Source organism: Pseudorasbora parva, chromosome 24 (assembly GCF_024679245.1).
Source record: "Pseudorasbora parva isolate DD20220531a chromosome 24, ASM2467924v1, whole genome shotgun sequence".
NCBI lineage: Eukaryota > Metazoa > Chordata > Actinopteri > Cypriniformes > Gobionidae > Pseudorasbora > Pseudorasbora parva.
Window position 1 is genome coordinate 30628983 of NC_090195.1, and position 27543 is coordinate 30656525.

The 27543-nt window shown below is 36.4% G+C and overlaps 1 protein-coding gene and 2 long non-coding RNA genes across 3 annotated transcripts in view; 1 reads left to right on the plus strand and 2 right to left on the minus strand.

Annotated features, from left to right (window-relative positions):
- The window catches only part of LOC137063877 (uncharacterized), a 42207-nt gene extending 39985 nt beyond the window's left edge, over positions 1 to 2222 (minus strand). The window contains exon 1 of the long non-coding RNA XR_010901445.1: positions 1109 to 2222. This is a non-coding gene — a long non-coding RNA (uncharacterized lncRNA). The remainder of the gene's footprint in view (positions 1 to 1108) is intronic.
- A 172-nt stretch (positions 2223 to 2394) lies between these two features.
- On the plus strand, positions 2395 to 5596 carry zic1 (zic family member 1 (odd-paired homolog, Drosophila)). The gene is made up of 3 exons (XM_067435169.1): positions 2395 to 3602; positions 4021 to 4184; positions 4514 to 5596. The coding sequence occupies exons 1-3, from the start codon at positions 2633 to 2635 to the stop codon at positions 4709 to 4711; spliced, it is 1332 nt and encodes a 443-aa protein (XP_067291270.1). The 5' UTR covers positions 2395 to 2632; the 3' UTR covers positions 4712 to 5596.
- A 7147-nt stretch (positions 5597 to 12743) lies between these two features.
- The window catches only part of LOC137063878 (uncharacterized), an 83311-nt gene continuing 68511 nt past the window's right edge, over positions 12744 to 27543 (minus strand). Inside the window, exon 3 of the long non-coding RNA XR_010901446.1 lies at positions 12744 to 13186. This is a non-coding gene — a long non-coding RNA (uncharacterized lncRNA). The remainder of the gene's footprint in view (positions 13187 to 27543) is intronic.

Consider the following 27543-nt stretch of genomic DNA (forward strand, 5'->3'; position numbering starts at 1 on the left):
TTTATCTTAATCAAACCTGCCAGACACAGATAGAAGGTGTTGGGTGGACTGGCCTATAAGGTCAGACAGTTACTATATATGTTAAATATCATATGTTCAAGCTGTACCGGTATTAGGCTGATTATACGGGAGAGTACAGACCGCATTTAGATTGTATTAGTGCTCATGTGTCTCGATGAAAAATGGAAAAAGTTGGCACCCCCCACCCACAGCCCACAGTTAGTAACTTCACTCAAAGACATAGTTTATGGTATTACAGCATATCAGTGCAAAACATAGAAACAGCCGTGACATAACATTTTTTTTTTTTACACTTTTACTTTGTGGCTGCAAGACTGAAAAATCGCATTTCACGGAAACATTACTTAATCTAAAGACCATTGTGTTCGTATTTGTTGTTCACGTATTAACACTCGAATCCAACACTAAGTCTAAAATCCACACATTTAATTTTTGAAAATAATAAAAGCGTGACCTTTTTTAACTTTAGGTGGCTTTATTTTAATCAAGGTCAAGATGCATTCAATTACTGATGCAAATAAATTGGTATTCCCTTGAGAAAGGTCATGAATTGATCTGTCAGGCCTCTGGTGACAAAACCACACAATCCGTCTCATCAATAAGTAAACATTGTATGAACTATGACTAGTGAATATGTTAGTCAAATGACTGGGGCTTAGGGTCGAAGTGATCGCAGTTGCATTCTTTAGGAATTTCTTTAGCTCGTAACACAAAGTTTATTTTTCAGCTTCTTTTCGTGTGGTAAAAGGGGAAATATGCTAAGACTGAATACGGTTTTGATTTGACAATAAAGAAAATGGAAGACAAGTTTTTTTTTTTTTTTTTTTTTTTTTTTTTTTTTAATAAGTTGAATGGCGCCAAACAGATTAGGTGTGCTTGTCCTTTAATATTCTTTAACTTCAACAATAAAAATAGTGTAATACACTTTACTGATTCCAGTTTTTTTTTTTCAAAATCTAATTTAACTGTTACAAGCAGTAGCCTACTTGCATATGAAAAAACAAAACAAAAAAAAAACACATTATTAAAATATTTCCAAATTATCCCAACCTCCAAAACTTATTTCGTCTCCACGCTAGAGTCTTACCGTTTTTCACCTGTTGAAGTCACCGTCCAGATTTCTTTTATAAAGATAACGTCCGTTAGACAAAACATTCAACTCAGCAGCTTCGGCTGGCCCTCTCTCTCTCTCTCCCTTTCTCTCTCTCTCTCTGGAAGGAGTTTGAGAGTGTATGGAACTGAAGGCTGCAGTCTGGATGATATTTTAATGGTTCGTCTGTTCATGCGGCTTTGAACTCCAGCCGCCGGAGTTTCCTGCAGAGAGAAATCCCACTTCACAACTTCCACAACCCACAAGTTTTACACACATACACAAGGGTGATACATTACGGCCTTAATCTTTCAAAAACACCGGTTAAAAATATGAATAACAGAAAGAGACACCTCGTTCGCAGGTTTGAAACTATTATTTGAAGTTTGAAGGTTTCTACGGAAGGCCTACTGAGTTTAGGCACAGAGCCTTTTTTTAAACTAAACTAATCAGAGGCGTAAAACGCACTGCGTTTAAGTATATAATGTGGATATCAAAGCAATAATTAGATTCCAACAACTGCATCAAACAAGTGTTGAGCAGAAGTGACTTTTACTGCGTATTGCAAAACCAGTGAAGGAATAGTTTGCCAGAGATCTCTCAATGCCCGTAAAAGTAAACCATACAACGCCCACTATTAAAGTAACCAAAAAAACGTGATGTCGGTGCATTCCAATTATCCTTATAGATCATATTTTGTAGCTACTGTTGACAAATGTATACATTGGATGAGCTCAAATGTATGCATTGAATTGCTCAAAAACTAATAAAAATGTCATTTTAACTTCACATGTATGGAAAGACCGCACAAAACACTATTTTGTTTTTCATGAGTATGAGTTTCATGTCATGAAAGAATAGCTACACTGTATCACATTTCAGCGAGTGTTTACTCGATGCGCGCCAGGTTCTTCTCATAGCATCGGGCTGCCACATAAGTAGGCCAAACGTGGAAGCACTCCGTCTAGGACAAAAGCTATTATTCGGCCATGCATTCGCTAAACTCTGTTTCTGAATTTTAACATCCAGAGCAAAATCACAGTCAGCAACCTCCCGACAATCCCATAGATTGATGATGTAAACCGACCAATCGCACTGATGCTGAGGCATGGCGGGCTGTTATTTGGTGAGTGAATGTTAGTAGGGGGAGAGCGCCCTCTCCAATGATGGTCCAAGCACGGGGTCACGTGCTGCCCCCCTCCTTCCCCATTCATCAGGGGTGGACTGTGTTGTCTTTTCAATTCATTTATCTGCAGGAATGATTGCGACTATCAGTCTGAAGCTCACCGCCTGACTGAGGAGGTGAAAGTTGCGCCACAGGAAGATAAACCGCAAAAGACAATATTGCACATGATTTGCGTGTGCATCGGATGAGCAAGAGAGGGAAATTCCTCTCTACTAAAAGTAAATAGGAATAGGGGATCGGAGTTTGCCTTGCACAGACTTAAGTCAGAGAAATAGCAAGCAGAGACAGTTGTTAGAGATTCTTCCTCTCGCAGTCTCCACCGCTGCAGACTGAAGATGCTCTTGGACGCAGGACCACAGTATCCCACCATTGGAGTGACTACTTTCGGCTCCACCAGACATCACTCAACAGGCGAAGTTACAGACAGAGAAGTGGCTTTGGGTATCAATCCGTTCGCCGACGGTATGGGCGCTTTTAAAATCAACCATAGCTCCCACGATCTTGGCTCTGGACAAACGGCGTTTTCCTCGCAGGCACCCGGTTACGCCGCCGCCGCTGCCCTGGGACACCATCATCACCCCACTCATGTCAGCTCGTACTCCACGGCCGCGTTCAACTCCACTCGGGACTTTCTCTTTCGCAATCGGGGCTTCGGAGACGCCACGAGCGCCCAACACAGTCTCTTCGCCTCCGCCGCAGGAAGTTTCGCCGGGCCACATGGACACTCTGACGCCGCTGGGCACCTGCTCTTCCCGGGACTGCACGAGCAAGCGGCCACGCACGCATCCTCCAACGTGGTGAACAGTCAGATGCGCCTGGGCTTTTCCGGGGACATGTACGGGAGGGCCGAGCAATACGGTCACGTCGCGAGTCCGAGGTCCGAGCACTACGCCTCGACCCAGTTGCACGGCTATGGCCCCATGAACATGAATATGGCTGCTCATCACGGGGCAGGGGCCTTCTTTCGGTACATGAGACAGCCCATAAAGCAAGAGCTCATCTGCAAATGGGTCGAACCAGAGCAGCTGACGAATCCGAAAAAGTCCTGCAACAAAACTTTCAGCACCATGCACGAGCTCGTGACCCACCTGACGGTGGAGCACGTTGGGGGGCCAGAGCAGTCGAACCACATTTGCTTTTGGGAAGAGTGTTCCCGGGAAGGGAAACCGTTTAAAGCAAAGTATAAACTTGTGAATCATATCCGAGTTCACACCGGAGAGAAACCGTTTCCGTGTCCGTTCCCCGGCTGTGGAAAAGTATTTGCCCGATCGGAAAATCTGAAAATCCATAAAAGAACACACACCGGTAAGAAATGCATTATTTTCCTATACATACATTTCTATCATTGATGTTGTAATTAAGGGACCGTAAATAAGCATTTATTGCCAAGCAAATAATGCTGGTATTATTATTTGTTTCTTTGTCCTATAGAAAAAAAAAGAAAAAGAAAAATCACACCAAGCATAATTATATACGACGCGAATTAGTAGGCCTATTTATGTTCGTTATGGGTTGTATAATATCAAACAAATAAAAACATGTATCGTTGCAAAAGAAAAAATTGCAGGAATAATTTTGAGTTTAGTAGTGGAATATAGGGGTAGTAACTTTTTATATTTGCTCATATTTATTTGCTCTATTTATGCATCTACAAAATGTAACTGATTTTTTAAAAATAATTTTTAAATGTATTTTGAGAGATTTTTTTGCTCTGTTTTGTTAGGTGAAAAGCCGTTCAAGTGTGAGTTTGACGGCTGTGACAGGCGCTTTGCGAACAGCAGTGATCGTAAGAAACACATGCACGTCCATACCTCTGACAAACCATATCTCTGCAAAATGTGTGATAAATCCTACACACATCCCAGCTCCCTCCGGAAACACATGAAGGTAACGTTACAAAATATTATTTTTCACCTACGTTATTTTATTTCTGCACACTTCCATTTGTTTTCTTTTTTTTCAGTTTACTGAACGCTATTTTACAGTATCTGTGGCTTTTTATGGAATATTGTTATGGTGTTGCACCCAAAAAATGTGCACCAAAATTATAATGTTATATCGATGTAATCTATACATGACGCTAAATCCAATCTGATAGAATCTATTGCATTGTTCGAGTGTTTTTTTTTTTTTTTTTTTTTTTTTGAGATAACTATGAAGCACACATGGCGGTGGAGCTTTATGCACACACTGATCTCTGTTTGCCTTCGACGCAGGTTCACGAGGCGTCGTCTCAAGGATCCCAACCCTCCCCTGCAGCCAGCTCCGGCTACGAGTCCTCCACGCCGCCCACCATCGTGTCCCCTTCCACAGAAAACCAGAGCAGCAGTTCCATATCACCAGCATCATCCACAGTTCACCACACGAGCAGCCACAGCACCCTATCGTCAAATTTTAATGAATGGTACGTGTAAATATTTTCAAAAGACTGCAGAATTAAGACTGCTTTGGAACCAAGACTCAAAAGTCAGCCTATTCTCGCGTGGACCTACATACACACACAATGTGAAGAATCTGAACGGTTGTCTAGAGAGAGCAGTGCATGGACGGAGTGTGCAACGCTCTTGACAGCCGATTTTGTCCTCCATTTCTTTTGCTATTTTTCCCCTCTTCTTCCTTTTTTCATATTTTCGGAAGACTGCACAGAGAACTTCAATTGCATGCTACCAGCAGGTCACAGCCTGTTTTGTTTTGTACATAAAGATTCACCTAGTTTAAAATGTAATATTTTATTTTGTAAATAGTCATAATACAGTTTAAGGGAATTTGTGAAAAAATGTGGTCCCTAGATATATGGAAAATGAAATGGTTTTACGAATATTGCGATGAATAGTCTTGACTGAAAAGAATGTTATAGTTTATGTGTACCAAATGTGAATTACCCAGTATTACCACAGTCTACACGTTTACCTAACCGATTAGTATTAATGTGCTTTTGTATCCAGTGCAACATTTCGTCTCCAGTCCAGTCTGAGTAGCACACAGTTGTTGTTATTTAATGTCATGTCGATAAACCGTGTAGTGAAAGCCTGAAGCTCCGTGTCAATCTTGTTTATGTAAGTGATAAAATATAAACCTATCTGTCTATTGCATTGGCAATTGCAAGAAATTATTACTTGTATATAACTCAATTTTCCATATTTATCCGCATGTAAAGGACCGGTAACACATGTTAGAGATAATCGGTATTTATGGAAAATGCGTTCGTAGGGTATGTAAAATTTAGTTTACGAAATAATGTTTGGTTACTTTTCGTACAATATTAAAGAATTAAACGTACAACAGAAATGCCTACAATATTTTATTTCTCGACTGTTCTTTAAACAATTGAATTGGAGGTTGAGAAACAACACAAATATTATTTATATTTATTTTTCTATCAGTCTAAATTAATAATTGCAACAATAACCACTGGTGTTAAGTATCACGAGGACAAGAGTTAGTCTTTAGGATTTAACGCTTAAAATGGAAATTACATTTCAGTCCTAAAAAAAAGAAAAGGAAGAAAATCCGCCTGCTTTTATATTTTGCCCCACTAATTCAGCAGGACGAATTATTGTTTAAGTAATTTAATTTCACTTTTGTCCCCCTCATTATTAACAGAGATTAAATATAACCATTTCCCCAAGGTAACGTTTTAAAGCATTAACACGTTAAATCGTGACGAATTCATTTTAATATAAAAAGTCTGCATTACTTGACTCTCCTCGTGGCCTTACATAATTCTGCTTGTTTGGGACCAGTATATGGTAGGAGTGAAGGACTTGAGCCCAAGAAAAGAGTCACTGTTGGGCTTTTGTTCTTGGTTGCAACTTGCTTGATCGCCCCATTAGGCACATCAAGATCACGAGCGCGCTTGATATCGCCACTGCACAATTCTCACTCAGCGGTTTTGCCAACTGCTAAAGATGCTGTGTGGATATTCAAATCTATACGGTGATACAATGCTTAACCATTGCGTATTTCTTCACGGCCAAAAAAGCGCAAAGTTTTCTGGAATCAGAGAGGGAATGTGCACCTATGGAGGGAGGGGGCAATCTGAGCGCTTCTAAGTCCAGGCAAGCACGCGGTCTGTAGGCTACTATTAGGAGTATGCACGCATGCAACTTTGTGTGTTTGTCTCAGATAACACAAGATCATTAGCATGTGCAAATTTAAACTGTGCCCCAAGGCTATGAAACTAATGAATCGAGCATTGCAGTGTTTCTAATTCGCGGCCATTTGGATGTATTTTTGTTTTTAAATGTGTTCCGACGACATGTTCGTTGCAAAGCGGTGCTTAGTCGCTTAAAGGAAAATGCGATATACCCTACAGTGTTTACATGTTCCTCTTGGGGGGTGTGCACAAGTGCAGGCGCGAGTGTTGACTGCCGTGCGCGTGCATGCGCGTGAGAAATAGCCCACCGACAGGAGGAGATACTGACTTCGGGAAAATATAAACATATTGGCACATCAAACAGTAGGGGCGAATGCGAAATGCATTATGTCGGAGGTGATTTTTTTCCCGAAATATGTTCATATTCTCCTTCCACGGGTTATTAGGTTTTGAGATATGTGAATGATGGTAATAAAATGAATTGTTCGACTCTATTTAACACTCTATCTATTCAAACGTTCTGGTACATTTTCATTCATGCACCGTTAGAGTAACAGTAGAAAGTGTTACGTATTGATCCGTACAATGGAATGCACATTTTTGAAGGAAGTCGTTTCGCTTGCCTGTTATCCTCATTACTCCTATTTTCCCCAGAAAATAAAAGCACAACAATCATATCCATGGACAAACGCCATTACAATATGGCTATGTTAGATTATTTGACGGATATGACTGTTAACTAAGATATCAGTGCTTGTTTTTATTTATTTTTTTGGTGTTAGTTTTCCGTTGTAGTACACCCAGCATTTCAAATAAATATAGGCAAATGGCTATTTAAAAATTATAATGCAAAAATACATTTAGGTGCATGTCACATTTACACATACTATTCATAATAACACCACATAAAAGGCGCACAGATGACAGTTCATAAACATAGACGCAAATATATTTTTGCATTGTCTTCGATTCTAAACACACTAAAACTAGTTTAGAAAAACGTAAACAATCTGGACCTAGCAGCCTACTGAGTATTAGGCCTAATATGAATAGTCATAATTAGCATGTTTTTATGATCATTACAAAAATCCGATAGTGAAAATTGTACACATTTTGTGTGTGTATATATATATATATATATATATATATATATATATATGAAATATACCTAAATCTTATAGTCGACTAATTGAAAGCCGCATGCGTTTCTCTATGAATATATTACGCCAAACTTTCTCAGAAAATAACCGCATATTTTTATAATAAGCTTCTATGGTGGCTCTATTTATAATACAATTACCGTTTAATTTGAGCGAAGAATTGTCTAATTTTGACATGCAGCCTAAACGCAAACGTCATATAAATGAGTCAAAGCTTTTTGACATTCGTAGCCTACATTAAACACAAATCACTTCACCGTTCAAATTAGTTATTTTCATAAGAACGAAAAATGACTTTCCAACAAGTTACATAACAGTCAATGCGAGCCTTACGTAACTATTAACCTTAACATGCACTTGTGCAGTCCTAAATAACCGTCGGTTGCCTGTTTTTAAGGCTCTCCAGTATGTTTTCCATATCCAGATACTGAGCGATGAACTTTCTGATTGTTGCGCAGCTGTTGTCTAGAGATGGATGCATCGCTGTTCTTTCTCTGTAATGTAAAAGTAGCTGACAGTTTTCCCCTCTCATTCATATGCGCTTGACCTCTCTCTGACTTCAGCGCCGTCGTGTTCGGCTGAACGCGTAGAAACGAGATCAGGATGAGAAAAAAAGACATTTAAACTTGAACGCAGAGTGCAAATTGACAAGAGTGCGCCAGAGAGTCTGTGGAGGGTGACTGTTATTCTGCATTGAGATGGATGATTATTTTCAGAGTATTTATCATTGCTTTGTAAAGAAAGCACTATAGATTGGTAGTGCAAAGATATGCAAATAGGTCATTTTTCTTGTTTTGATAGGTCAAGGGGGCATAGGGAGAAATGCAAAATATTATACTGCGTGTAATAACTGAGTGACCACACACTTAAAAAGCCACAAAAAAGTAATATATATATATATATATATATATATATATATATATATATATATATATATATATATATATATATATATATATATATATATATATATATATATATATATATATATATAAATGTATAGTTAAATTAACAATTTTATATTTATAATTTCAGAGCAATTTTGTTTGTTATTACTTAGTAATAACACATGTAATTACACTGTGAAATAATATATATATATATATATATATATATATATATATATATATATATATATATATATATATATATATATACACACACACACACAGCATATCAAAATTGAGTTATTTAAATACACTTATTACTGTTTTAATCAGCCTATATTTGCGCATGTATGGACACGTTAAGATAAAATTGTGCTGAATAACTTTAAAATTCACCCTCTTAGAGATCCAACGGGACCTTGGAGAAGTCTGGTGAACCTATAGCCAAATGTTTATTGAGTATGGCCCTTTGCGCACTCCATACTCTGTGTTTTTTTCACTCTGCCCACAGCTTGGATTCACACTGCTAAAGAAAGAGCCGTCAACTAACATGAGTCATAAGGGTTTTTGTGACCCCTCCAGCATTAGTTGTGGACACCATGACACGCTATTAAGTTTGGACCACAGAAGATTTGTGGAGGCGCTGACATTGTCTATGTTGTCGTGTTCCCTTGACACGTTGCTAAATAGGGTCATTCCAATTAGTTGTTTGGGACAGAGCTGGACTTCTTCAGGGATATTGAGTGTCTAGGGTAAAAATAACGAAATAGGAAGTCCATAAAATCAATATATTTAATAAAACAATTAATAAAAAATAAGCGTATTATCTGCAAAACATTGGTTTCTATCTATCTTAACATTAAACATTATACATATACAAAAGGTATGGCATTTTAATAAGCATAAATGAAAACAAAATGTGCAGAACAAACCCTGCTTTCTTAGGTTACCTGTCGTGACGCCAAGGAAAGTCTTTTCATGGGTAATGTTATTGTGTGGATTGGTATTTTATTTACTCGTCTCAGATGAGAGCAGCTTGTGGACATCTGCTCTTTTAATTGCATCTCATCAGTATAATAAATGTTAAAGTCTGGAGGTGAGGCAATAGATTGGAACACGCAGATAATGGCCCTTCAAATGGAGTCTTGGAAGGTTATTCATTAAAGAAGTAATTTATAAACTTAATGCACTTATAAAATAGCTTAATATTGGGTCTTTTTGCATTTCATGGGCCAGACATTAGAAGCAGATAATAAGAGAGCGTACATACTCGAATTAAAAACAAGACGGTCATAACATGCAGGAAAAATCCCTCTGCACACTGTGAGCAAACATGTTTTTCATTTTTTATTTATATATCAGATCTATCATGCTCGTAAACGGCAAGATGGAAATCTCGGGAGAAGGGTTATAGTGCGTGTGTGTGGATGGGTGTATTTATTTATTTTTAAACTTCTAGAAAAGTGACAACAATTTTTTTGTATAATCTGATAAGCAAATTAATAATAGCAAATAATTTGAACAAAGTCCCATACGTTATGACAACAATGTACAGATATGCACAGTCTCTTAAGCACATTTCATTTGTTATCAATGTTTCGACTCAAGTAGCCCTACAAATAAAATGGGCTTAAGAGAGTGTGCTGCTATATTTTCTTTGGATTAAGATTTTTTTTCCCTTTATCTCGCACCTCAAAAGAAGAGCGTTTGCTTTACTGTTCTTCTAAGGATTTACAATGCTTAGTCAGGTCAACTTTTGTACAAGATACAACTCATTTTTACGTCAGTTTAATCCAATGTAAGTTGAAATTAAGTTCATTGCACTTAAAAAAATAAGGCAGCAACTTACAGTGTACAGAGTGCAAAGTTCTTTAAATGTCCTTTTAAAGCGTGTATGCGGAGAACTGAATGATTTCAAGCATCCAGTGAAGTTTTCATGCTCTTCATTAAATCAGAATACAGAGAACTAATTAAAACATGCTGTAGAATGCTCCCCAATTAACATAATCGTTGACCTCATTAATATTGCGCATTGAACCAAAGAAGGGAAGTTTGGGCTCTTTGTAATTAGATACAGAGATATGTTTGCATCTTGGAAACAGTTGTTAAGAACATCAAACACACCTTGGCACAAAGATAACAGAGAGAGAAGCTCGTTTTGGAGGGAAAATGTTTGTAGACTAAAGTTATTGAAATGCTCTTCACAAGTAGCTATGCAATCTCAGAGAGAATGATCTGAGAGAATACACGATGAACGATAGAGGTCAGAAATGAAGTGCGCAACTCTTTGTTTTCATGACCTAGAGGTGAGTGGAATATAATAATCTGGCATTGATGAGATACATGGACGATAGCATTTGGTGGCTGTCGCATGCATATTTGTCGACTACAAAATAATCATTTCCATTTCTAATTGCTAAATGGTATAGTGTATATCACAAAACTTGAAACCCTTTATATTATACTGAGTGTTCTGGTACATAATTCAGATTTGGTATTAAACTACTAAAAATGCTTTGAGCTTCGTGTTCGCCTGAAAAGTTGGCTTTGAAAGAGCAAAAGTTGGCTTTAGAAAAGCCTTGGCTTTAAAAGAGCAACAATCATTCAAGTCTATGCCCGAGGAAGAATAACTTTGGTGCAGAACACATACAAATCACCATCAGTGACTTCAATTCCAGTGAAACCAGTCAAAATTTAGTCATCTGTTCCTTTGGTGACCTCATATATCGGAGTAAGTGAAGGAGGCAAATAAGGTAAGTCAAAAATCTCAATAAATCATTTTTGGCATGGCTCTGTGTTCTTTGGATTCTTGCATTGTCTTCAAAGTGTTGCATGTTGTAATATAAACTTTCTGTACCTGGATACATTATACAGAATCTTTCACGTCAAGAAGGAAACATTATTTTGGCGATCTGTACGTGGAAGTGCTATGAACCCATTCCACCTTCAGTTCCGTTTTTTCCCCAAGTGTTGGTGAAATGTACTGTTACTCCCCTGTATGATTCCCTCATGTTAGAGGACTAGAGGACGAGCTGGATAGAGATGTTTCTGCTTGCTGCACATGCCACAACACTTCCCTATAATTTGGCATAACGAGGTTTGGAATTTCACAATTCATAGTCTGCATTACACGGGGGCATCTTAACAAGCGCTATTTTGTACGGTTAATGCTGATGGCTGACCTGCCATGATTTTTGATATATATATATATATATATATATATATATATATATATATATATATATATATATATATATATATATATATATATATATATATATATATATATATATATATATATATATCAACTGTTTCCCTCTTGTAAAAATCACCATGTTGTACAGCTGTTATTTTTTTAAAGGAAAGATATGATGTAATTTGAAGAAACATCTATTATCTCCCATACCAAAAACAAATGTCTAATTATTTTCTGTCTGTGTGTGTGTGTGTGTGTAGAATAAAACAGTTATAGTCGTAATTAAATTCTATTTAAAGTTACAATATTCAACGTTTGGGATGGGCAATGAGTTGTTGAGTCTATTAAACAGATATTCATAAGCAGCAAAATCTTGGCTTCATTCAGAATCAGAGTAGAGAATATAGAATAGAGCTGTGCTCTAGCTATAGTTACTGGCTGGCATCAAAATGCAACATGTCTGTTTAACATTCACCATAAACAACATAAAATTTTATATGTTAATGTATTCATTTTATTTCCCCCCTCTAAAAGTAACCACTACACAGCAGTGTTTTCATATGATACCATAAAGAATTATAACATTATCAAACATTCCCTTTAACTAACTGTGGTGTTATACAGAAACACACATATTTTATGCACGTTACATAAACCAGAGAAGTCGCATGTATTGTATTCAGCAGGAAAGACGATTCTTCATGCCAGATGCGACTACAGTTATGCAGATAACACCATTTGTGCGAGCAGACCGGAGCTTAGCCGTTTGGAGTCAGCTACCTTCTCATGATTGATAATTATCAGCCCAAATACCTTGGCTTGGTCCAGGTGGCTGCCATTTATTACGCTTCTTTTCTTTGCTCTAATTAATTACTAATTGATTTTAGCACCTGCATTGGCAAAGCAGACATTTTTTTTGTTGTTGTATCTCAGAGGCGTTATTTAACACTCAAAATTACAAACTTGCTTGTCTCTGTCCACCTGAGCACATTTTTTATTTATTTACTTTATTGCATTGTTAAAATATATAATTACTGTATTCTGTTTCATATATCACATTTATCAAAAAAATATACTCTGTTTAGCCATAAAGACAAACAGTGCTTATGAGAAAAGAAAAATCTTGGGGGTGTTGGTTGACTGGTCTCTCTCTGCAATGTTTGCGTGCTAAAATCAACATCTGTCTCTAAAAAAAATAAGCATGTCCATCACGTTTGACAACAGGATTCCCTGTTTAATTCAAGTCCATCATTCCTTTCCGACATCTCAAAATACAGATGCATCTAAGGGACCGGTCTGTTGTATCCACTACCAAGGCAACCATATGTACATTTAACTCAAAAAACTACAAACTTTTTTTATCCTTTAATTTATTCTCAGTAACTTGGGAACATACTCATGATAATCTCAAGACCTTGGCCGCTACAAGGTCCAGGAATCTTTCCAACAGGCAGTAAAGAAACTCCAAGCTTCTTTTCATAACCACTGAAGGGCGACTAGGTCACGTGACGATTCTCATTGCTCGGGTTGGATCGGTTCATTGTGCTTCACTGGGAGGAAATGCATCGACAGTTAGCAGTCAGACATTCTACTTTGTAAAGTTTGATGATCTATAATGACTATATTAAGCTATTCATTTAGATATTTTTTTGTCGTCAGATTGTCAAAAATTGTCAGATGTTTTGTACTAGTCATATAAAGTCAACATGAAATGAAAATCCCATCCAAATACTTAATTTAATCCACTGTAATTGTTTGGATTGTGAAAAGTATATACATTTATCATCAAATATTATTCTCTAAAGTCTTGCTATGATCAAGAGCACACAACAAATAATATCCAATATAAATTATCTTTATTCCATACACACAGGAGACGAGGGAGATGAAGTAAACACAACAGCTGTAATTAAATGAGATCGGGCAATGATCACAGGACTTATAGACTGAGCAAACAAAAAAAGATTTATTTAATGATTTAATAAAACAACAGGTGATCAGGATAATCAATGAAGCACACTAGGTCAAACAGGCAAATAGAAACATACACGTGACATACAGAATTAAGTTGTTTCTGCCACAGAATAAATTGCTAATAATTGCTACTTTTTATCTCACAATTAAATTGTCACAATTGCGAGTTATTAAGACAGAATATAAACAAAAACACTTCTGAGAAAAGAAGAACTGCATCAGAATAAAGTCAGAATTTTGTAATAAAGACAGAAATGCAAGATATAAAGTCAGAATTGTGAGATATAAAGTCAGAATTTTGTAATAAAGACAGAAATGCAAGATATAAAGTCAGAATTGTGAGATATAAAGTCAGAATTGTGAAATATAGAGTCAGAATTGCGAGTTATAAAGTCAGAATTGTGAGCTATAAAGTCGGAATTTTGTGATATAAAGTCAGAATTGCCTAATAAGAGGAAGATTTGCAAGCTATAAAGTCAGAATTAAGAGATATAAAGTCAGAATTAAGAGATATAAAGTCAGACTTTTTTGACATAAAGTCAGAATTGCGAGATATAAAGTCAGAATTGCAAAATATAAAGTCAGAATTGTGTGATATAAAGTAAGATTTGCGAGCTATAAAGTCAGAATTGTGTGATATAAAGTAAGATTTGCCAGCTATAAAGTCAGAATTGTGAGATATAAAGTCAGAATTGTGTGAGATAAAGTCATAATTGCGAGATATAAAGTCAGAATTGTGTGATATAAAGTCAGAATTGTGTGATATAAAGTCAGAATTGTGTGATATAAAGTCAGAATTGTGAGATATAAAGTCAGAATTGTGTGAGATAAAGTCATAATTGCGAGATATAAAGTCAGAATTGTGTGATATAAAGTCAGAATTGTGATATATAAAGTCAGAATTGTGATATATAAAGTCAGAATTGCGAGATATAAAGTCAGAATTGTGTGATATATAAAGTCAGAATTGCGAGATATAAAGTCAGAATTGTGATATATAAAGTCAGAATTGTGATATATAAAGTCAGAATTGTGTGATATAAAGTCAGAATTGTAAGATATAAAGTCAGAATTGTGAGATATAAAGTCAGAATTGTGAGATATAAAATCAGAATTGCGAGATATAAAGTAAGAATTGTGAGATATAAAGTCAGAATTGTGTGATATAAAGTCAGAATTGTGAGATATAAAGTCAGAATTGAGAGATATAAAATCAGAATTGCGAGATATAAAGTCAGAATTGCGAGATAAAAAGTCAGAATTGTGTGATATAAAGTCAGAATTGTGAGATATAAAGTCAGAATTGTGTGATATATAGTCAGAATTGTGATATAAAGTCAGAATTGTGTGATATAAAGTCAGAATTGAGAGATATAAAATCAGAATTGCGAGATATAAAGTCAGAATTGCGAGATAAAAAGTCAGAATTGTGAGATATAAAGTCAGAATTGTGAGATATAAAGTCAGAATTGTGTGATATAAAGTCAGAATTGCGAGATATAAAGTCAGAATTGTGAGATATAAAGTCAGAATTGTGAGATATAAAGTCAGAATTGTGAGATATAAAGTCAGAATTGTGAGATATAAAGTCAGAATTGTGTGATATAAAATCAGAATTGCGAGATATAAAGTCAGAATTGCGAGATATAAAGTCAGAATTGCGAGATATAAAGTCAGAATTGTGTGATATAAAGTCAGAATTGTGAGATATAAAGTCAGAATTGCGAGATATAAAGTCAGAATTGTGTGATATAAAGTCAGAATTGCGAGATATAAAGTCAGAATTGTGAGATATAAAGTCAGAATTGTGTGATATAAAGTCAGAATTGTGTGATATAAAGTCAAAATTGTGTGATATAAAGTCAAAATTGTGTGATATAAAGTCAGAATTGTGTGATATAAAGTCAGAATTGCGAGATATAAAGTCAGAATTGTGTGATATAAAGTCAGAATTTCGAGATATAAAGTCAAAATTGCGAGATATAGTCAGAATTGTGTGATATAAAGTCAGAATTGTGTGATATAAAGTCAGAAATGCGAGATATAAAGTCAGAATTGTGTGATATAAAGTCAGAATTGCGATATATAAAGTCAGAATTGTGTGATATAAAGTCAGAATTGTGATATATAAAGTCAGAATTGTGAGATATAAAAGCATAATTGTGATATATAAAGTCAGAATTGCGAGATATAAAGTCAGAATTGTGAGATATAAAGTCAGAATTGTGAGATATAAAGTCAGAATTGCGAGATATAAAGTCAGATTTGTGTGATATAAAGTCAGAAATGCGAGTTATAAAGTCAGAATTGTGAGATATAAAGTCAGAATTGCGAGGTATAAAGTCAGAATTGTGATATATAAAGTCAGAATTGTGATATATAAAGTCATAATTGCGAGATATAAAGTCATAATTGTGAGATATAAAGTCAGAATTGTGTGATATAAAGTCAGAATTGTGAGATATAAAGTCAGAATTGTGTGATATAAAGTCAGAATTGTGAGATATAAAGTCAGAATTGTGTGATATAAAGTCAGAATTGAGAGATATAAAATCAGAATTGCGAGATATAAAGTCAGAATTGCGAGATATAAAGTCAGAATTGCGAGATATAAAGTCAGAATTGTGAGATATAAAGTCAGAATTGTGTGATATAAAGTCAGAATTGTGTGATATAAAGTCAGAATTGTGAGATATAAAGTCAGAATTGCGTGATATAAAGTCAGAATTGTGTGATATAAAGTCAGAATTGTGTGATATAAAGTCAGAATTGTGTGATATAAAGTCAGAATTGTGAGATATAAAGTCAGAATTGTGTGATATAAAGTCAGAATTGAGAGATATAAAGTCAGAATTGCGAGATATAAAGTCAGAATTGCGAGATATAAAGTCAGAATTGCGAGATATAAAGTCAGAATTGTGTGATATAAAGTCAGAATTGCGAGATATAAAGTCAGAATTGCGAGATATAAAGTCAGAATTGCGAGATATAAAGTCAGAATTGTGTGATATAAAGTCAGAATTGTGTGATATAAAGTCAGAATTGTGAGATATAAAGTCAGAATTGCGAGATATAAAGTCAGAATTGTGTGATATAAAGTCAGAATTGTGTGATATAAAGTCAGAATTGCGAGATATAAAGTCAGAATTGCGAGATATAAAGTCAGAATTGTGTGATATAAAGTCAGAATTGTGATATAGAGTCAGAATTGTGATATATAAAGTCAGAATTGTGAGATATAAAGTCAGAATTGTGTGATATAAAGTCAGAATTGTGTGATATAAAGTCAGAATTGTGAGATATAAAGTCAGAATTGTGAGATATAAAGTCAGAATTGCGAGATATAAAGTCAGAATTGTGTGATATAAAGTCAGAATTGTGTGATATAAAGTCAGAATTGTGTGATATAAAGTCAGAATTGCGAGATATAAAGTCAGAATTGCGAGATATAAAGTCAGAATTGCGAGATATAAAGTCAGAATTGTGTGATATAAAGTCAGAATTGTGTGATATAAAGTCAGAATTGCGAGATATAAAGTCAGAATTGTGAGATATAAAGTCAGAATTGCGAGATATAAAGTCAGAATTGTGTGATATAAAGTCAGAATTGTGTGATATAAAGTCAGAATTGCGAGATATAAAGTCAGAATTGCGAGATATAAAGTCAGAATTGTGTGATATAAAGTCAGAATTGTGATATAGAGTCAGAATTGTGATATATAAAGTCAGAATTGTGAGATATAAAGTCAGAATTGTGTGATATAAAGTCAGAATTGTGTGATATAAAGTCAGAATTGTGAGATATAAAGTCAGAATTGTGAGATATAAAGTCAGAATTGTGAGATATAAAGTCAGAACTGTGAGATATAAAGTCAGAATTGCGAGATATAAAGTCAGAATTGTGTGATATAAAGTCAGAATTGTGTGATATAAAGTCAGAATTGTGAGATATAAAGTCAGAATTGTGAGATATAAAGTCAGAACTGTGAGATATAAAGTCAGAATTGCGAGATATAAATTCAGAATTGTGATATATAAAGTCAGAATTGCGAGGTATAAAGTCAGACTTGTGAGATATAAAGTCAGAATTGTTTGATATAAAGTCAGAATTGTGTGATATAAAGTCAGAATTGTGTGATATAAAGTCAGAAATGCGAGTTATAAAGTCAGAATTGTGAGATATAAAGTCAGAATTGTGATATATAAAGTCAGAATTGCGAGGTATAAAGTCAGAATTGTGTGATATAAAGTCAGAATTGTGTGATATAAAGTCAGAATTGTGAGATATAAAGTCAGAATTGTGTGATATAAAGTCAGAATTGTGAGATATAAAGTCAGAATTGTGTGATATAAAGTCAGAATTGTGAGATATATAGTCAGAATTGTGTGATATAAAGTCAGAATTGTGAGATATAAAGTCAGAATTGCGTGATATAAAGTCAGACTTGTGAGATATAAAGTCAGAATTGTTTGATATAAAGTCAGAATTGTGTGATATAAAGTCAGAATTGCGAGATATAGTCAGAATTGCGAGTTATAAAGTCAGAATTGTGTGATATAAAGTCAGAATTGTGTGATATAAAGTCAGAATTGTGTGATATAAAGTCAGAATTGTGTGATATAAAGTCAGAATTGTGTGATATAAAGTCAGAATTGTGTGATATAAAGTCAGAATTGTGAGATATAAAGTCAGAATTGTGTGATATAAAGTCAGAATTGTGAGATATAAAGTCAGAATTGCGTGATATAAAGTCAGAATTGTGAGATATAAAGTCAGAATTGTGAGATATAAAGTCAAAATTGCGAGATATAAAGTCAAAATTGTGAGATATAAAGTCAGAATTGCGTGATATAAAGTCAGAATTGTGAGATATAAAGTCAGAATTGTGAGATATAAAGTCAGAATTGTGAGATATAAAGTCAAAATTGCGAGATATAAAGTCAGAATTGTGAGATATAAAGTCAGAATTGCGAGATATAAAGTCAAAATTGCGAGATATAAAGTCAGAATTGCGAGATATAAAGTCAGAATTGCGTGATATAAAGTCAGAATTGTGAGATATAAAGTCAGAATTGTGAGATATAAAGTCAAAATTGCGAGATATAAAGTCAAAATTGTGAGATATAAAGTCAGAATTGCGTGATATAAAGTCAGAATTGTGAGATATAAAGTCAGAATTGTGAGATATAAAGTCAGAATTGTGAGATATAAAGTCAAAATTGCGAGATATAAAGTCAGAATTGTGAGATATAAAGTCAGAATTGCGAGATATAAAGTCAAAATTGCGAGATATAAAGTCAGAATTGCGAGATATAAAGTCAGAATTGCGAGATATAAAGTCAGAATTGCGAGATATAAAGTCACTAAAGTCACACTGGTCCTGTTCTTTGCGATTACATCTTTAGTTAGTGTGTAATGTTGCTGTTAGAGCATAAATAATACCTGTAAAATTATAAAGCTCAAAGTTCAATGCCAAGCGAGATATTTTATTTAACAGAAGTTCAATTTCAAAGCCTACAGCGAACGGCCGGTTTGGACTACAGCCCTGTACCGCCTGCTTTAATGACGTCACTAGAACCGTTTAGGTGTGTTCGACATCGGCTGCGGCTGGATGCATCCGATCGGCGAGAGTAGCCGAGTGCAGGCGAGGAGGAGCTGCAAACGGAGACGTGAAGTCGGACACTTCCTACCTCCCGCAGTGACGCTTGCGCTGCGTTTGCAAACTTTATCAGAGCTGAAATTAAATAAATGCAATATTTCTCAAACACACAGATGTTTCAAATTACATTTTCATTCAACACTTTATGTACTCCTTAATAAAGCGTCTATTTGGACAAGATTAATGTTCAACATATAAACCTACATTATCAATGAAGTGTTGTAAACGTTTTTTTTTATCAGTTTTATTTTGATAAACATGAGAATATAACATCGCGACTACATGAAAAGAGGTCTTACTGTTATGAATAAATGATTTGTGAGCATTAGCATAACAAGGTTTTAGATTAAACAGGAAACACACGTGATCGCTGTCATGCGGTGAATCGGCCAATCGTGGATCAGCTGTGTCGTCATCAGAGCTCGAGCAGCCTCCTGCAGCCACCATTGAGAATCTGCAGCGGCTGCAACAGCCGGCTACTCTCGAATCGCTCTCGCGGTACTTTGTTGACATACGTCACAGTCACGTGCTGTCGGCGCTGTCTCAAGCATAGACAGTAAAATAAATGGACAGAGCGTTCCCATTGACTTCAACGGCGGAAAAATGAGGCCAATCAGAGGCACTCACTTCCTGATGGCTGAGCGAACTGCGCAGGCTCAGACTGAGCTTGACGACGTAGATGTGACGTAAGCAACCTGTCGGACAGCTGTAGGTCTTCTAGTAGTTGTGGAAAGTTAAATCTGAATCACGTTGTTTAAATATTTTCTGCCGTTGTTTTTGGCTCACTATCGGCTTCTCCCCATTCTTCTCCCTTGACTTTATCGGACTTTGTTTCCACTTCCCCCCGACTGTCTCATAGACAGTAAAAGATTGTTTCTAAGCGTCTCCTCCTGTCTATACGGTAATTTCTCAACTGTGCGACAGAGTCGCTCGCGTTGGTTATGACGCAATCGTTAGCCTATTTTTACAAAAACAGCTTCTACGGGGCGATAGTGTAAGATACAAGGTAATGGAGCCTTTTATGCATTGTCGTGTTTCTTTAGAAATAAACAATGGACAAATGGAGTCTTTAAATGCCTCAGATGTAAAGCTATTCACTGTCAAAGTGACTCAAAAATGAATGGGAGTCAATGGGATGCTAACAGCAGGTGATGGCTTGGTTAGCAATGGCAGCCCCTATGGGTGGAACGCTTTCCGAGTGCTAGATTACCCCCTTGGTCTCAAGTCAGACAAAATTTCTAACCGGCACGCAGTGCTTCAAGTCAGCCGCTGATCGGTCTGCGCATCGCTGGGTGAAGTCGAACAAGCCTATTGTTGACTATTCCTCCGCCCACAAGAATATGCAGAAAAGGGGCCGTGGTCTTATTGCTCTCCCACGTGGTGAAGAGCGCAGCGCTTGCATCTCTCCGTTATGGTAAGAGGCGGGACCTTTCCGGGCAAAGTGCGCTAAGCTGCTGTCCAATCACAACACGGGAAGCGCTGGCCCAATCAGAACTCGTTACATGTTTCTGAAGGAGGGACTTCATAGAACAAGGAAATCATCAGGCCGTTTTTAGGACTGAGAAAACAGCGGTATACAGATAAGTAAATTGTGTGGAAAATACTGTATTTTTTTTACACGCGAAACATGAACTCATGTTATATTGCACACTGTAAACACAATCAAAGCTTCGAAAACACATGAAAACCGGGATCTTTAAAGCAGATGAGCCAATGGCACTTGAGTAGCCTATATGTACAACACTGATTCCAGGTATCCTGAGAGGATTTTCTAGGTGTCATACTCTCATTCATTTACAATTTAAAGTTAGTGAGTCCATATTAACGTACAAACCTAAATAGCTAACGTTAACTGTTCTCATGTCATGTACAGTGTAGGTCAAAAACACATAAACGAAGGTCTACATTTCAGTGCCTCTCCATATTAAACTGGTTAAACGTAAATGAATCTTACCCTACAGCACATGAACAGTGTTGATGTGACATGAGACTTCTTCCATTTACATTGTGAACTGTAAATCCTTGCTTCCAAATTAATCTTGTGATAAATATTTATATATCCCTCCATGGCATATTTGAATGCTCCTCAACGAGCGTTGTTCCTCCTGTGTCCAAAATGGATCAAAAACATATTGGGATAAGGTTTTCACACTGGCAGCTGTCATTGTTAGACAGTTAGCAATTATGTTTGTTGGTCCGAGTTAGCAACAGTAACTGAGGGGGGCGTGGCTTACGATAGGTCAAATGGAATAAATGGAATTGCGGCGCGTATGGCTTAAACCCTAATCCATTGAAAAGTAACTTTCAGAGAGTATTCGGGGTAACACCTTATTTTAAGGTGTCATGTTTAAGGTGTCATGTCAATTTACACACTTTAAAATAAAGTGTTACTGGGTATTTTTTCATGTATACCTATTAATTTATCTTATTACAAATCGTACAATTTTACCAGACACTGCAAGTCAATACTCTATTAATTCATTGGAATCAAACAGTGAAATCTACTACCAAGGATTTGGACCTAAAGTTAGGACCCCAGCCTTATTAACTCACTGCAGGTCTACAGAAACTGGATCGCCAGGACTGCGAAAGCATTCCTCAATGACATGCTGTGATGTCACTACCTCATAAATAATGTTACGTGATATTATTTAGTGGCTTTTCATAAACTGTCGGCCAGATAAGGCACATGTGGATAAACCCTTCTTACTGATGTAGCATGTTTACATGTATTCTGGTTATGTCTTTTTTTTTTTTTATCAGTTGACTCTGAAACTCAATAAACTGTCAGTCAATATTTTTGGAAGAACTGCAGACACTTGGTGCGATATGAAGACATCTTGGAGGTGTGTAGCTCAGCTCTCTAAATCAAATGAAAGCCAGAGAAGGTACCGTGGCCAACAGACAGGAACCCTGTGGCGGTTTGTGTGGGAATGAGATTACACAAGACTCCCTATGTTAACCTATCTGCATTTTTATACCTTTATATAATTATACAAGCCCATCGACATGCAATTTGGAATCATTTTATAGAGATACAATTTGATTTGGGTTGTCAAACATATAAGTGCATGAGAGATGTTGTATCATTCACAATGGGAGTTGATTATTGCAAATGTCTTTTTTATTAGCACTTTATGAGTTTTATAGAGATTTTGTCAGAATATTATCAGTAAAGTAATTCAATATTAAAGTGATGCAATTATTTACATTATATCTTGAATCAATGTAACCTGTGTGTGTGTGTATATATATATTTGTCCACAAAATAAGATAACATTTATCATAATAAAATAATAAAAAAACTTATAAGATAGATGTAAATTTAATCAAGTGTGTTCAGACTTTGCACTAGTAGCGAAATTCACATAAATAATGACATTTAAAAAAATAAAAAATGTTTAAATACAGGCCGTTCTTGTATTATACGTGTGTCATTTACTCTCATTAGTTTCATTTAATTCCAGTGGGTTGTTTGAGACTTATTAATGGTTTATGATGAAAATAGTCCTTTAGTTACAGGTCTATGGTCTGTTGACTTTTGGTGTGATGATTTTCCATAGTAATATCTAAAGCTGAATGGTGTGTTGACATCATATGAAATGAATGCTGGCACACATGCTGTAATAACATGGCCAGAGTGGAGCACCTGTGGCGAGGAAGGGTATCTAGCATTATACGACTGGACGGCTTTTATCCCTGTTTCTACTATGGGCCAGAGTCAATTTATACTCTCAGCATGTTCTTCTGCCGACCCGCGACTCCAGCAAATCCAATCAGCCGTCCACGGAATAGAGACGCTACGTGTCATTGATAACCGAGCTTCATCATGACGTATCTCCAATGATTTTTGTTAAATAATACATTACACTTTAAGGCCTTGCCAAAGTAGTAATTATCTCTAAAAGCTAATTACGCTTGAGTAATTAATGCACATCTGTAAACATTTCAGGCAATTATGGATTACTCTCTCACGTTTACCAGTGTGATTTTTACATCAATTACTCATCAACAGCATGACCGTCTCCTACAATCATACGAATACACACACTCTTCGGCATCGAGTTCTTGGCAGTGAGGTCGCAATCTGGCTCCGCACCCCTCCTGCCGCCCCAGTTTACTTGGGTACCCTCATTAAACCGGCATCCAAACCTCCCCATCCCTTCTGCCACCTGGGTCTCCCACCATTTAGAGAGAGCAAGGGATGAGCAACATCCTCTGTAACAATCGCTAACTGCGACGCCAGCAAATGAAGGCACTGTCTCAGTTCTAAAAGATTTACGAGCCTTTTCTTAGCCCTGAGTGAGCTTTGATAGGGCACTTCATGGATGCAAGGGGGTAGTATGGTTTTTAGGGGCAGCAAATAGTTATTTATGTCCCTCCTGTCATATTTTCAGGAGGACCACAGGGGCAACAGGGCTCTAAATTAAGCATGGCATGACTGGAGAGCTTCGGCCCAGTATAAACCAGTGGTTCTCAACTGGAGAGTTACAGCCTAAAACTGGATTGCAGGTCTGTTCACCCATGGACAGCGGGGAGAAAACTGATTGTAAAATGTACACTTTAATGTGATGTAGTTGCATTGTACTTACTCAAATAAGTACTGAGTAATAATGTACTTACTAGAGGTACAGTTAGGGTTACGGATTGGTCCTGACAGATCGCTGTAGCGCCTCGGTTTAAACAAGTATTTTCTTCCACTTTAATACAAATTATATCTAGAAAAAAAACAAAAAAACATGTATGAATATCAGAGGGTATGTTGAAAGATAAAGTGCAACTTTTCTAAGGTAAATGCTAAATTAACTGATATTAATACAGACCGGGCGATTACATGATAAGGATTTCGGTAAGTTATCCAGTATAAAAACACTTGAGAAGAGCTTATTTAATGTTAATTATATATGCGTGTTTACATAAATTTAAGGAGGAAGTAATGAAAACTACCTTATGTGCAATGGGTATGCAAAAATTTCCGTTTTGTTTGAGTGTAATTATTATATCTATAAAAATAAATAGCAGTTGAATATAATAGCTATGTTGTTCATTTTAACCTCTAATATTAATGTACCAAATGAGAGGGTTCCCTGTTTTGTCCGCAGAATTATTTAGGAGATTAAGAAAAATCGATCTATCGGCATCGTCCGATAACATTTGGTCTAATCGGTATCGCCGGGGGAAATTTAGTATGCACTATAATAAGTACATGTAGTTAATTAATATTACTCATTATTTAAATGTCTAATTACACTGTACCAAGGACATAAAGTGAAACCAAAGACTAAACTCGTTTCGTACTTGAACTTTACACTGAATCAATACTAAACTAGCCTAGAAATCTAGACGCACCCTAGCGGCAGCAAATCTAATCTGTCCGCGAGAGTCGTCTAGCAACTCTCAATACCCTTCTGAGCTGTATTCGCCTAACTCTTGCCGGGCCAATCACATCGTGTATAGAGTCGGTGGGCGGGGCCATAATGACGGCGGCCGAGTTGCGTTTGCGTTCTTCTAGTAAACACAGAAACTGGCGAACAGCGGTCTTTCGAATCAGGATACGGCGAATGTTTAATCTATCAACTAGCTCTGTTTCACCTTCATTGCTCTGGTTGGTTGTAGCGCTATCCTGTCGCGTGCAGAGGGAGTTTGAAAGACAACCGTTTATCCCACCCCTCGGATTTTTTAATTTATTTTTTTCATATGGCCCTTTATGACGTCAAAAAATGTCGGAATTCAAATACAGCTCCCAGAATAACCCAGTGTTAAGAAAACAGTGGATGCAGTTTGAGTTCTGAAAGTGTTTCTGTTTGTTCCCAGTCATGAGTGGAAACCGCAGGCGGTGAGTAAAACTGCATCAAATGTCTGTGTTTTATTAGCAATCAAATTTTGTTGTAAGTGCATATAATGTCAACAACACAAATGTATAGTGAATCGAAAGTTATCCAGGGATTATGCGATGATGTATTGTTTGTGTGTGTGTGTGTGTGTGTGTGTGTGTGTGTGTGTGTGTGTGTGTGTGTGTGTGTGTCTGCACGCCTGCACAAGCTTGGGTGTTTTCGGAAAGAATTGGTACCGCATATCTGTCTTTTAATAAATAAATAACAAATGTTTTGCCCTGGTAATCTTTAATCAGTATCTGAAAAGTAACTTCCGGTCTGGAATGGTGTTCCCTTTCCGATTACGGCAGTTTGACAGCTTGGGTTTGAATATTATTATCCACTGAAGTAAAACCATGCCCTCTATTCAATATTCTATTTTACTTAATATGTCACAGCACTGAAATAAAATAATTTGCAACTTCCGGTTCACTGGGACTTTAACATGAGATTGGCAGAAAATGTGTTATGTCCATTTAAGGGTGTTGCATTTACATTTGTACAATAAATAATTTAGGTAATATTGTCAAAATTGGATCGCTACTTGATGTCTAATGTAACATTTGGGCCCTTAAGCAAAACCAGTTTTGAACCTCTGCCTTCACCAACACCTCCTGAAAAAGACTCAAGCCTCCCTAATCGTGCCCCCCTCCCACAATGACAGGCCAACTGAGTCTCTAGACTTCCAGATCGTATTGCTTTCCCAGTTGTAGACCCTGCCAAAAGATCACAGTCCCTCCACCTCTTCATCCTCCTCTGATTGGCTCGCTTCCACACTCATTAGCATGTCCCATTATCTTCCGGACTAGTCTCTGGTTCCCGCCATTCTAATTATTATAATAAACAAAATGTTTTATGACTTTCAAGATACTGGAAAAGCTTCAGCTTTTTCGTCAAGGTCCTCCGTCACATGTGGGCAGGATTTTTTTTAATCTTTTTTTTTTCCAAGGGCATCTGGTTCTGGCTGTTCCGATGGGAGAGAGAAAACAGGAGGGATGCCGGGAAAAAACCTGGATGTATCCACCTAGAATTTGTTGAATCAAATTCTTGCACCTGGATATAATTGTTGTGCCGCTGTGCTGGGACTTTCTGCCATTACAAGTGAAGCAAATTAGTGAAACAAAATCTGGCCTCCAATTGTGAGAACTTCACCTGCTTTCATATTTTACACAGGAATAAAAAATAAATAAAATTATTTTCTGGCTATGAATTTTGACTGAATTTTTAGAGGTAAATATTATACATCTGAAGGGAAGGTAATGTCGTTTAAGCCTTTAATATCTAAAGGTCAATGCATTAAATTACAGCGTACTGGAGGCATTTTCATACACCTCTTTTTTATCAGACGTTTTATATACCTCAAGATGCAGTATGCTTTGAAAACTACTACACACTTAAAGTATGGCTTGCATTCAATGCATGCTTCACAAATACCACTCTGTTCACATCCAATAGATTCACTCAGTGACAGGCATATAAATGTAAGCCTACCAGCTAAAACCAACAGACATGAGCATAAACTTAAATCATAGCTGCCAAATGTCTTTTATTACCAATGCAGGCCAATAAAAATTACATTTGTATTAACCACAACTCATAGACATGCGATAAAGTGAGTTTACCACAGGTAAGGAATCTGCTCAGGTACAACACAGAGTTGTTATAAAAGACAAAAAAAAAAAAAAAAATTGCGCATCAAAACCAGCACATTTTATAATTCTTGGCCCAAAAAAATTTTGTCTGGCGGTCGGTTGGAATATTGAGAAAAAAAACATTGAACAAAAAACATTGAAATAACATTGAAATAATCCATCACATCACTAAGAAATAAATCTTTAAAATAAAAAATGATCCATTTGTTAAAAAAACAAAAAACAAAGACGTGCACAATACACAGTATTGACAGAGAGGTCCACGCATTTCCTGGAAAACCGGATGTTTTGACCACATCATCGCTTTCTGAGACGAGGAAGTGGCTGTCATAGACAATAAAATGCATAATAAATAGCGCACGTGAGTATACATTTGTTCTTGACTCTCTGAAATTGAATTGGAATAATCAGGGAACTGATTGAAATATTTCGAGACGGATCTCACGAAAATGCGTATAAATAGTACGAGTTTGCAATCTTGTGGAATGTGCTTATGGTACGCTGTTTTTCGCGTGCATATGATACGCACTTTATGGCGTATTATACATAAGAACCCCCCACCCCACCACCCTAAACCTACCCAAGAGCGTGTCATATGCACGCCATAAAGTGCGTATCATATGAACGCGAAAAAACGCGTACCACACGCACGCCTAAACTCATTTTGCCGTATACATTCCACGAGATTGCAAACTCGTACTATTTATACACATGACCATGAGATCGTGTTGAATATTTCACACGGCAT

Bases quoted from the DNA above. Each gene is read 5' to 3' on its own strand.
- zic1 (XM_067435169.1), top strand. From the start codon at position 2,633: ATGCTCTTGGACGCAGGACCACAGTATCCCACCATTGGAGTGACTACT. The intron at 3,603-4,020 runs GTAAGAAATGCA...CTGTTTTGTTAG, and splicing joins CCATAAAAGAACACACACCG to GTGAAAAGCCGTTCAAGTGT. The intron at 4,185-4,513 runs GTAACGTTACAA...CCTTCGACGCAG, and splicing joins CCCTCCGGAAACACATGAAG to GTTCACGAGGCGTCGTCTCA.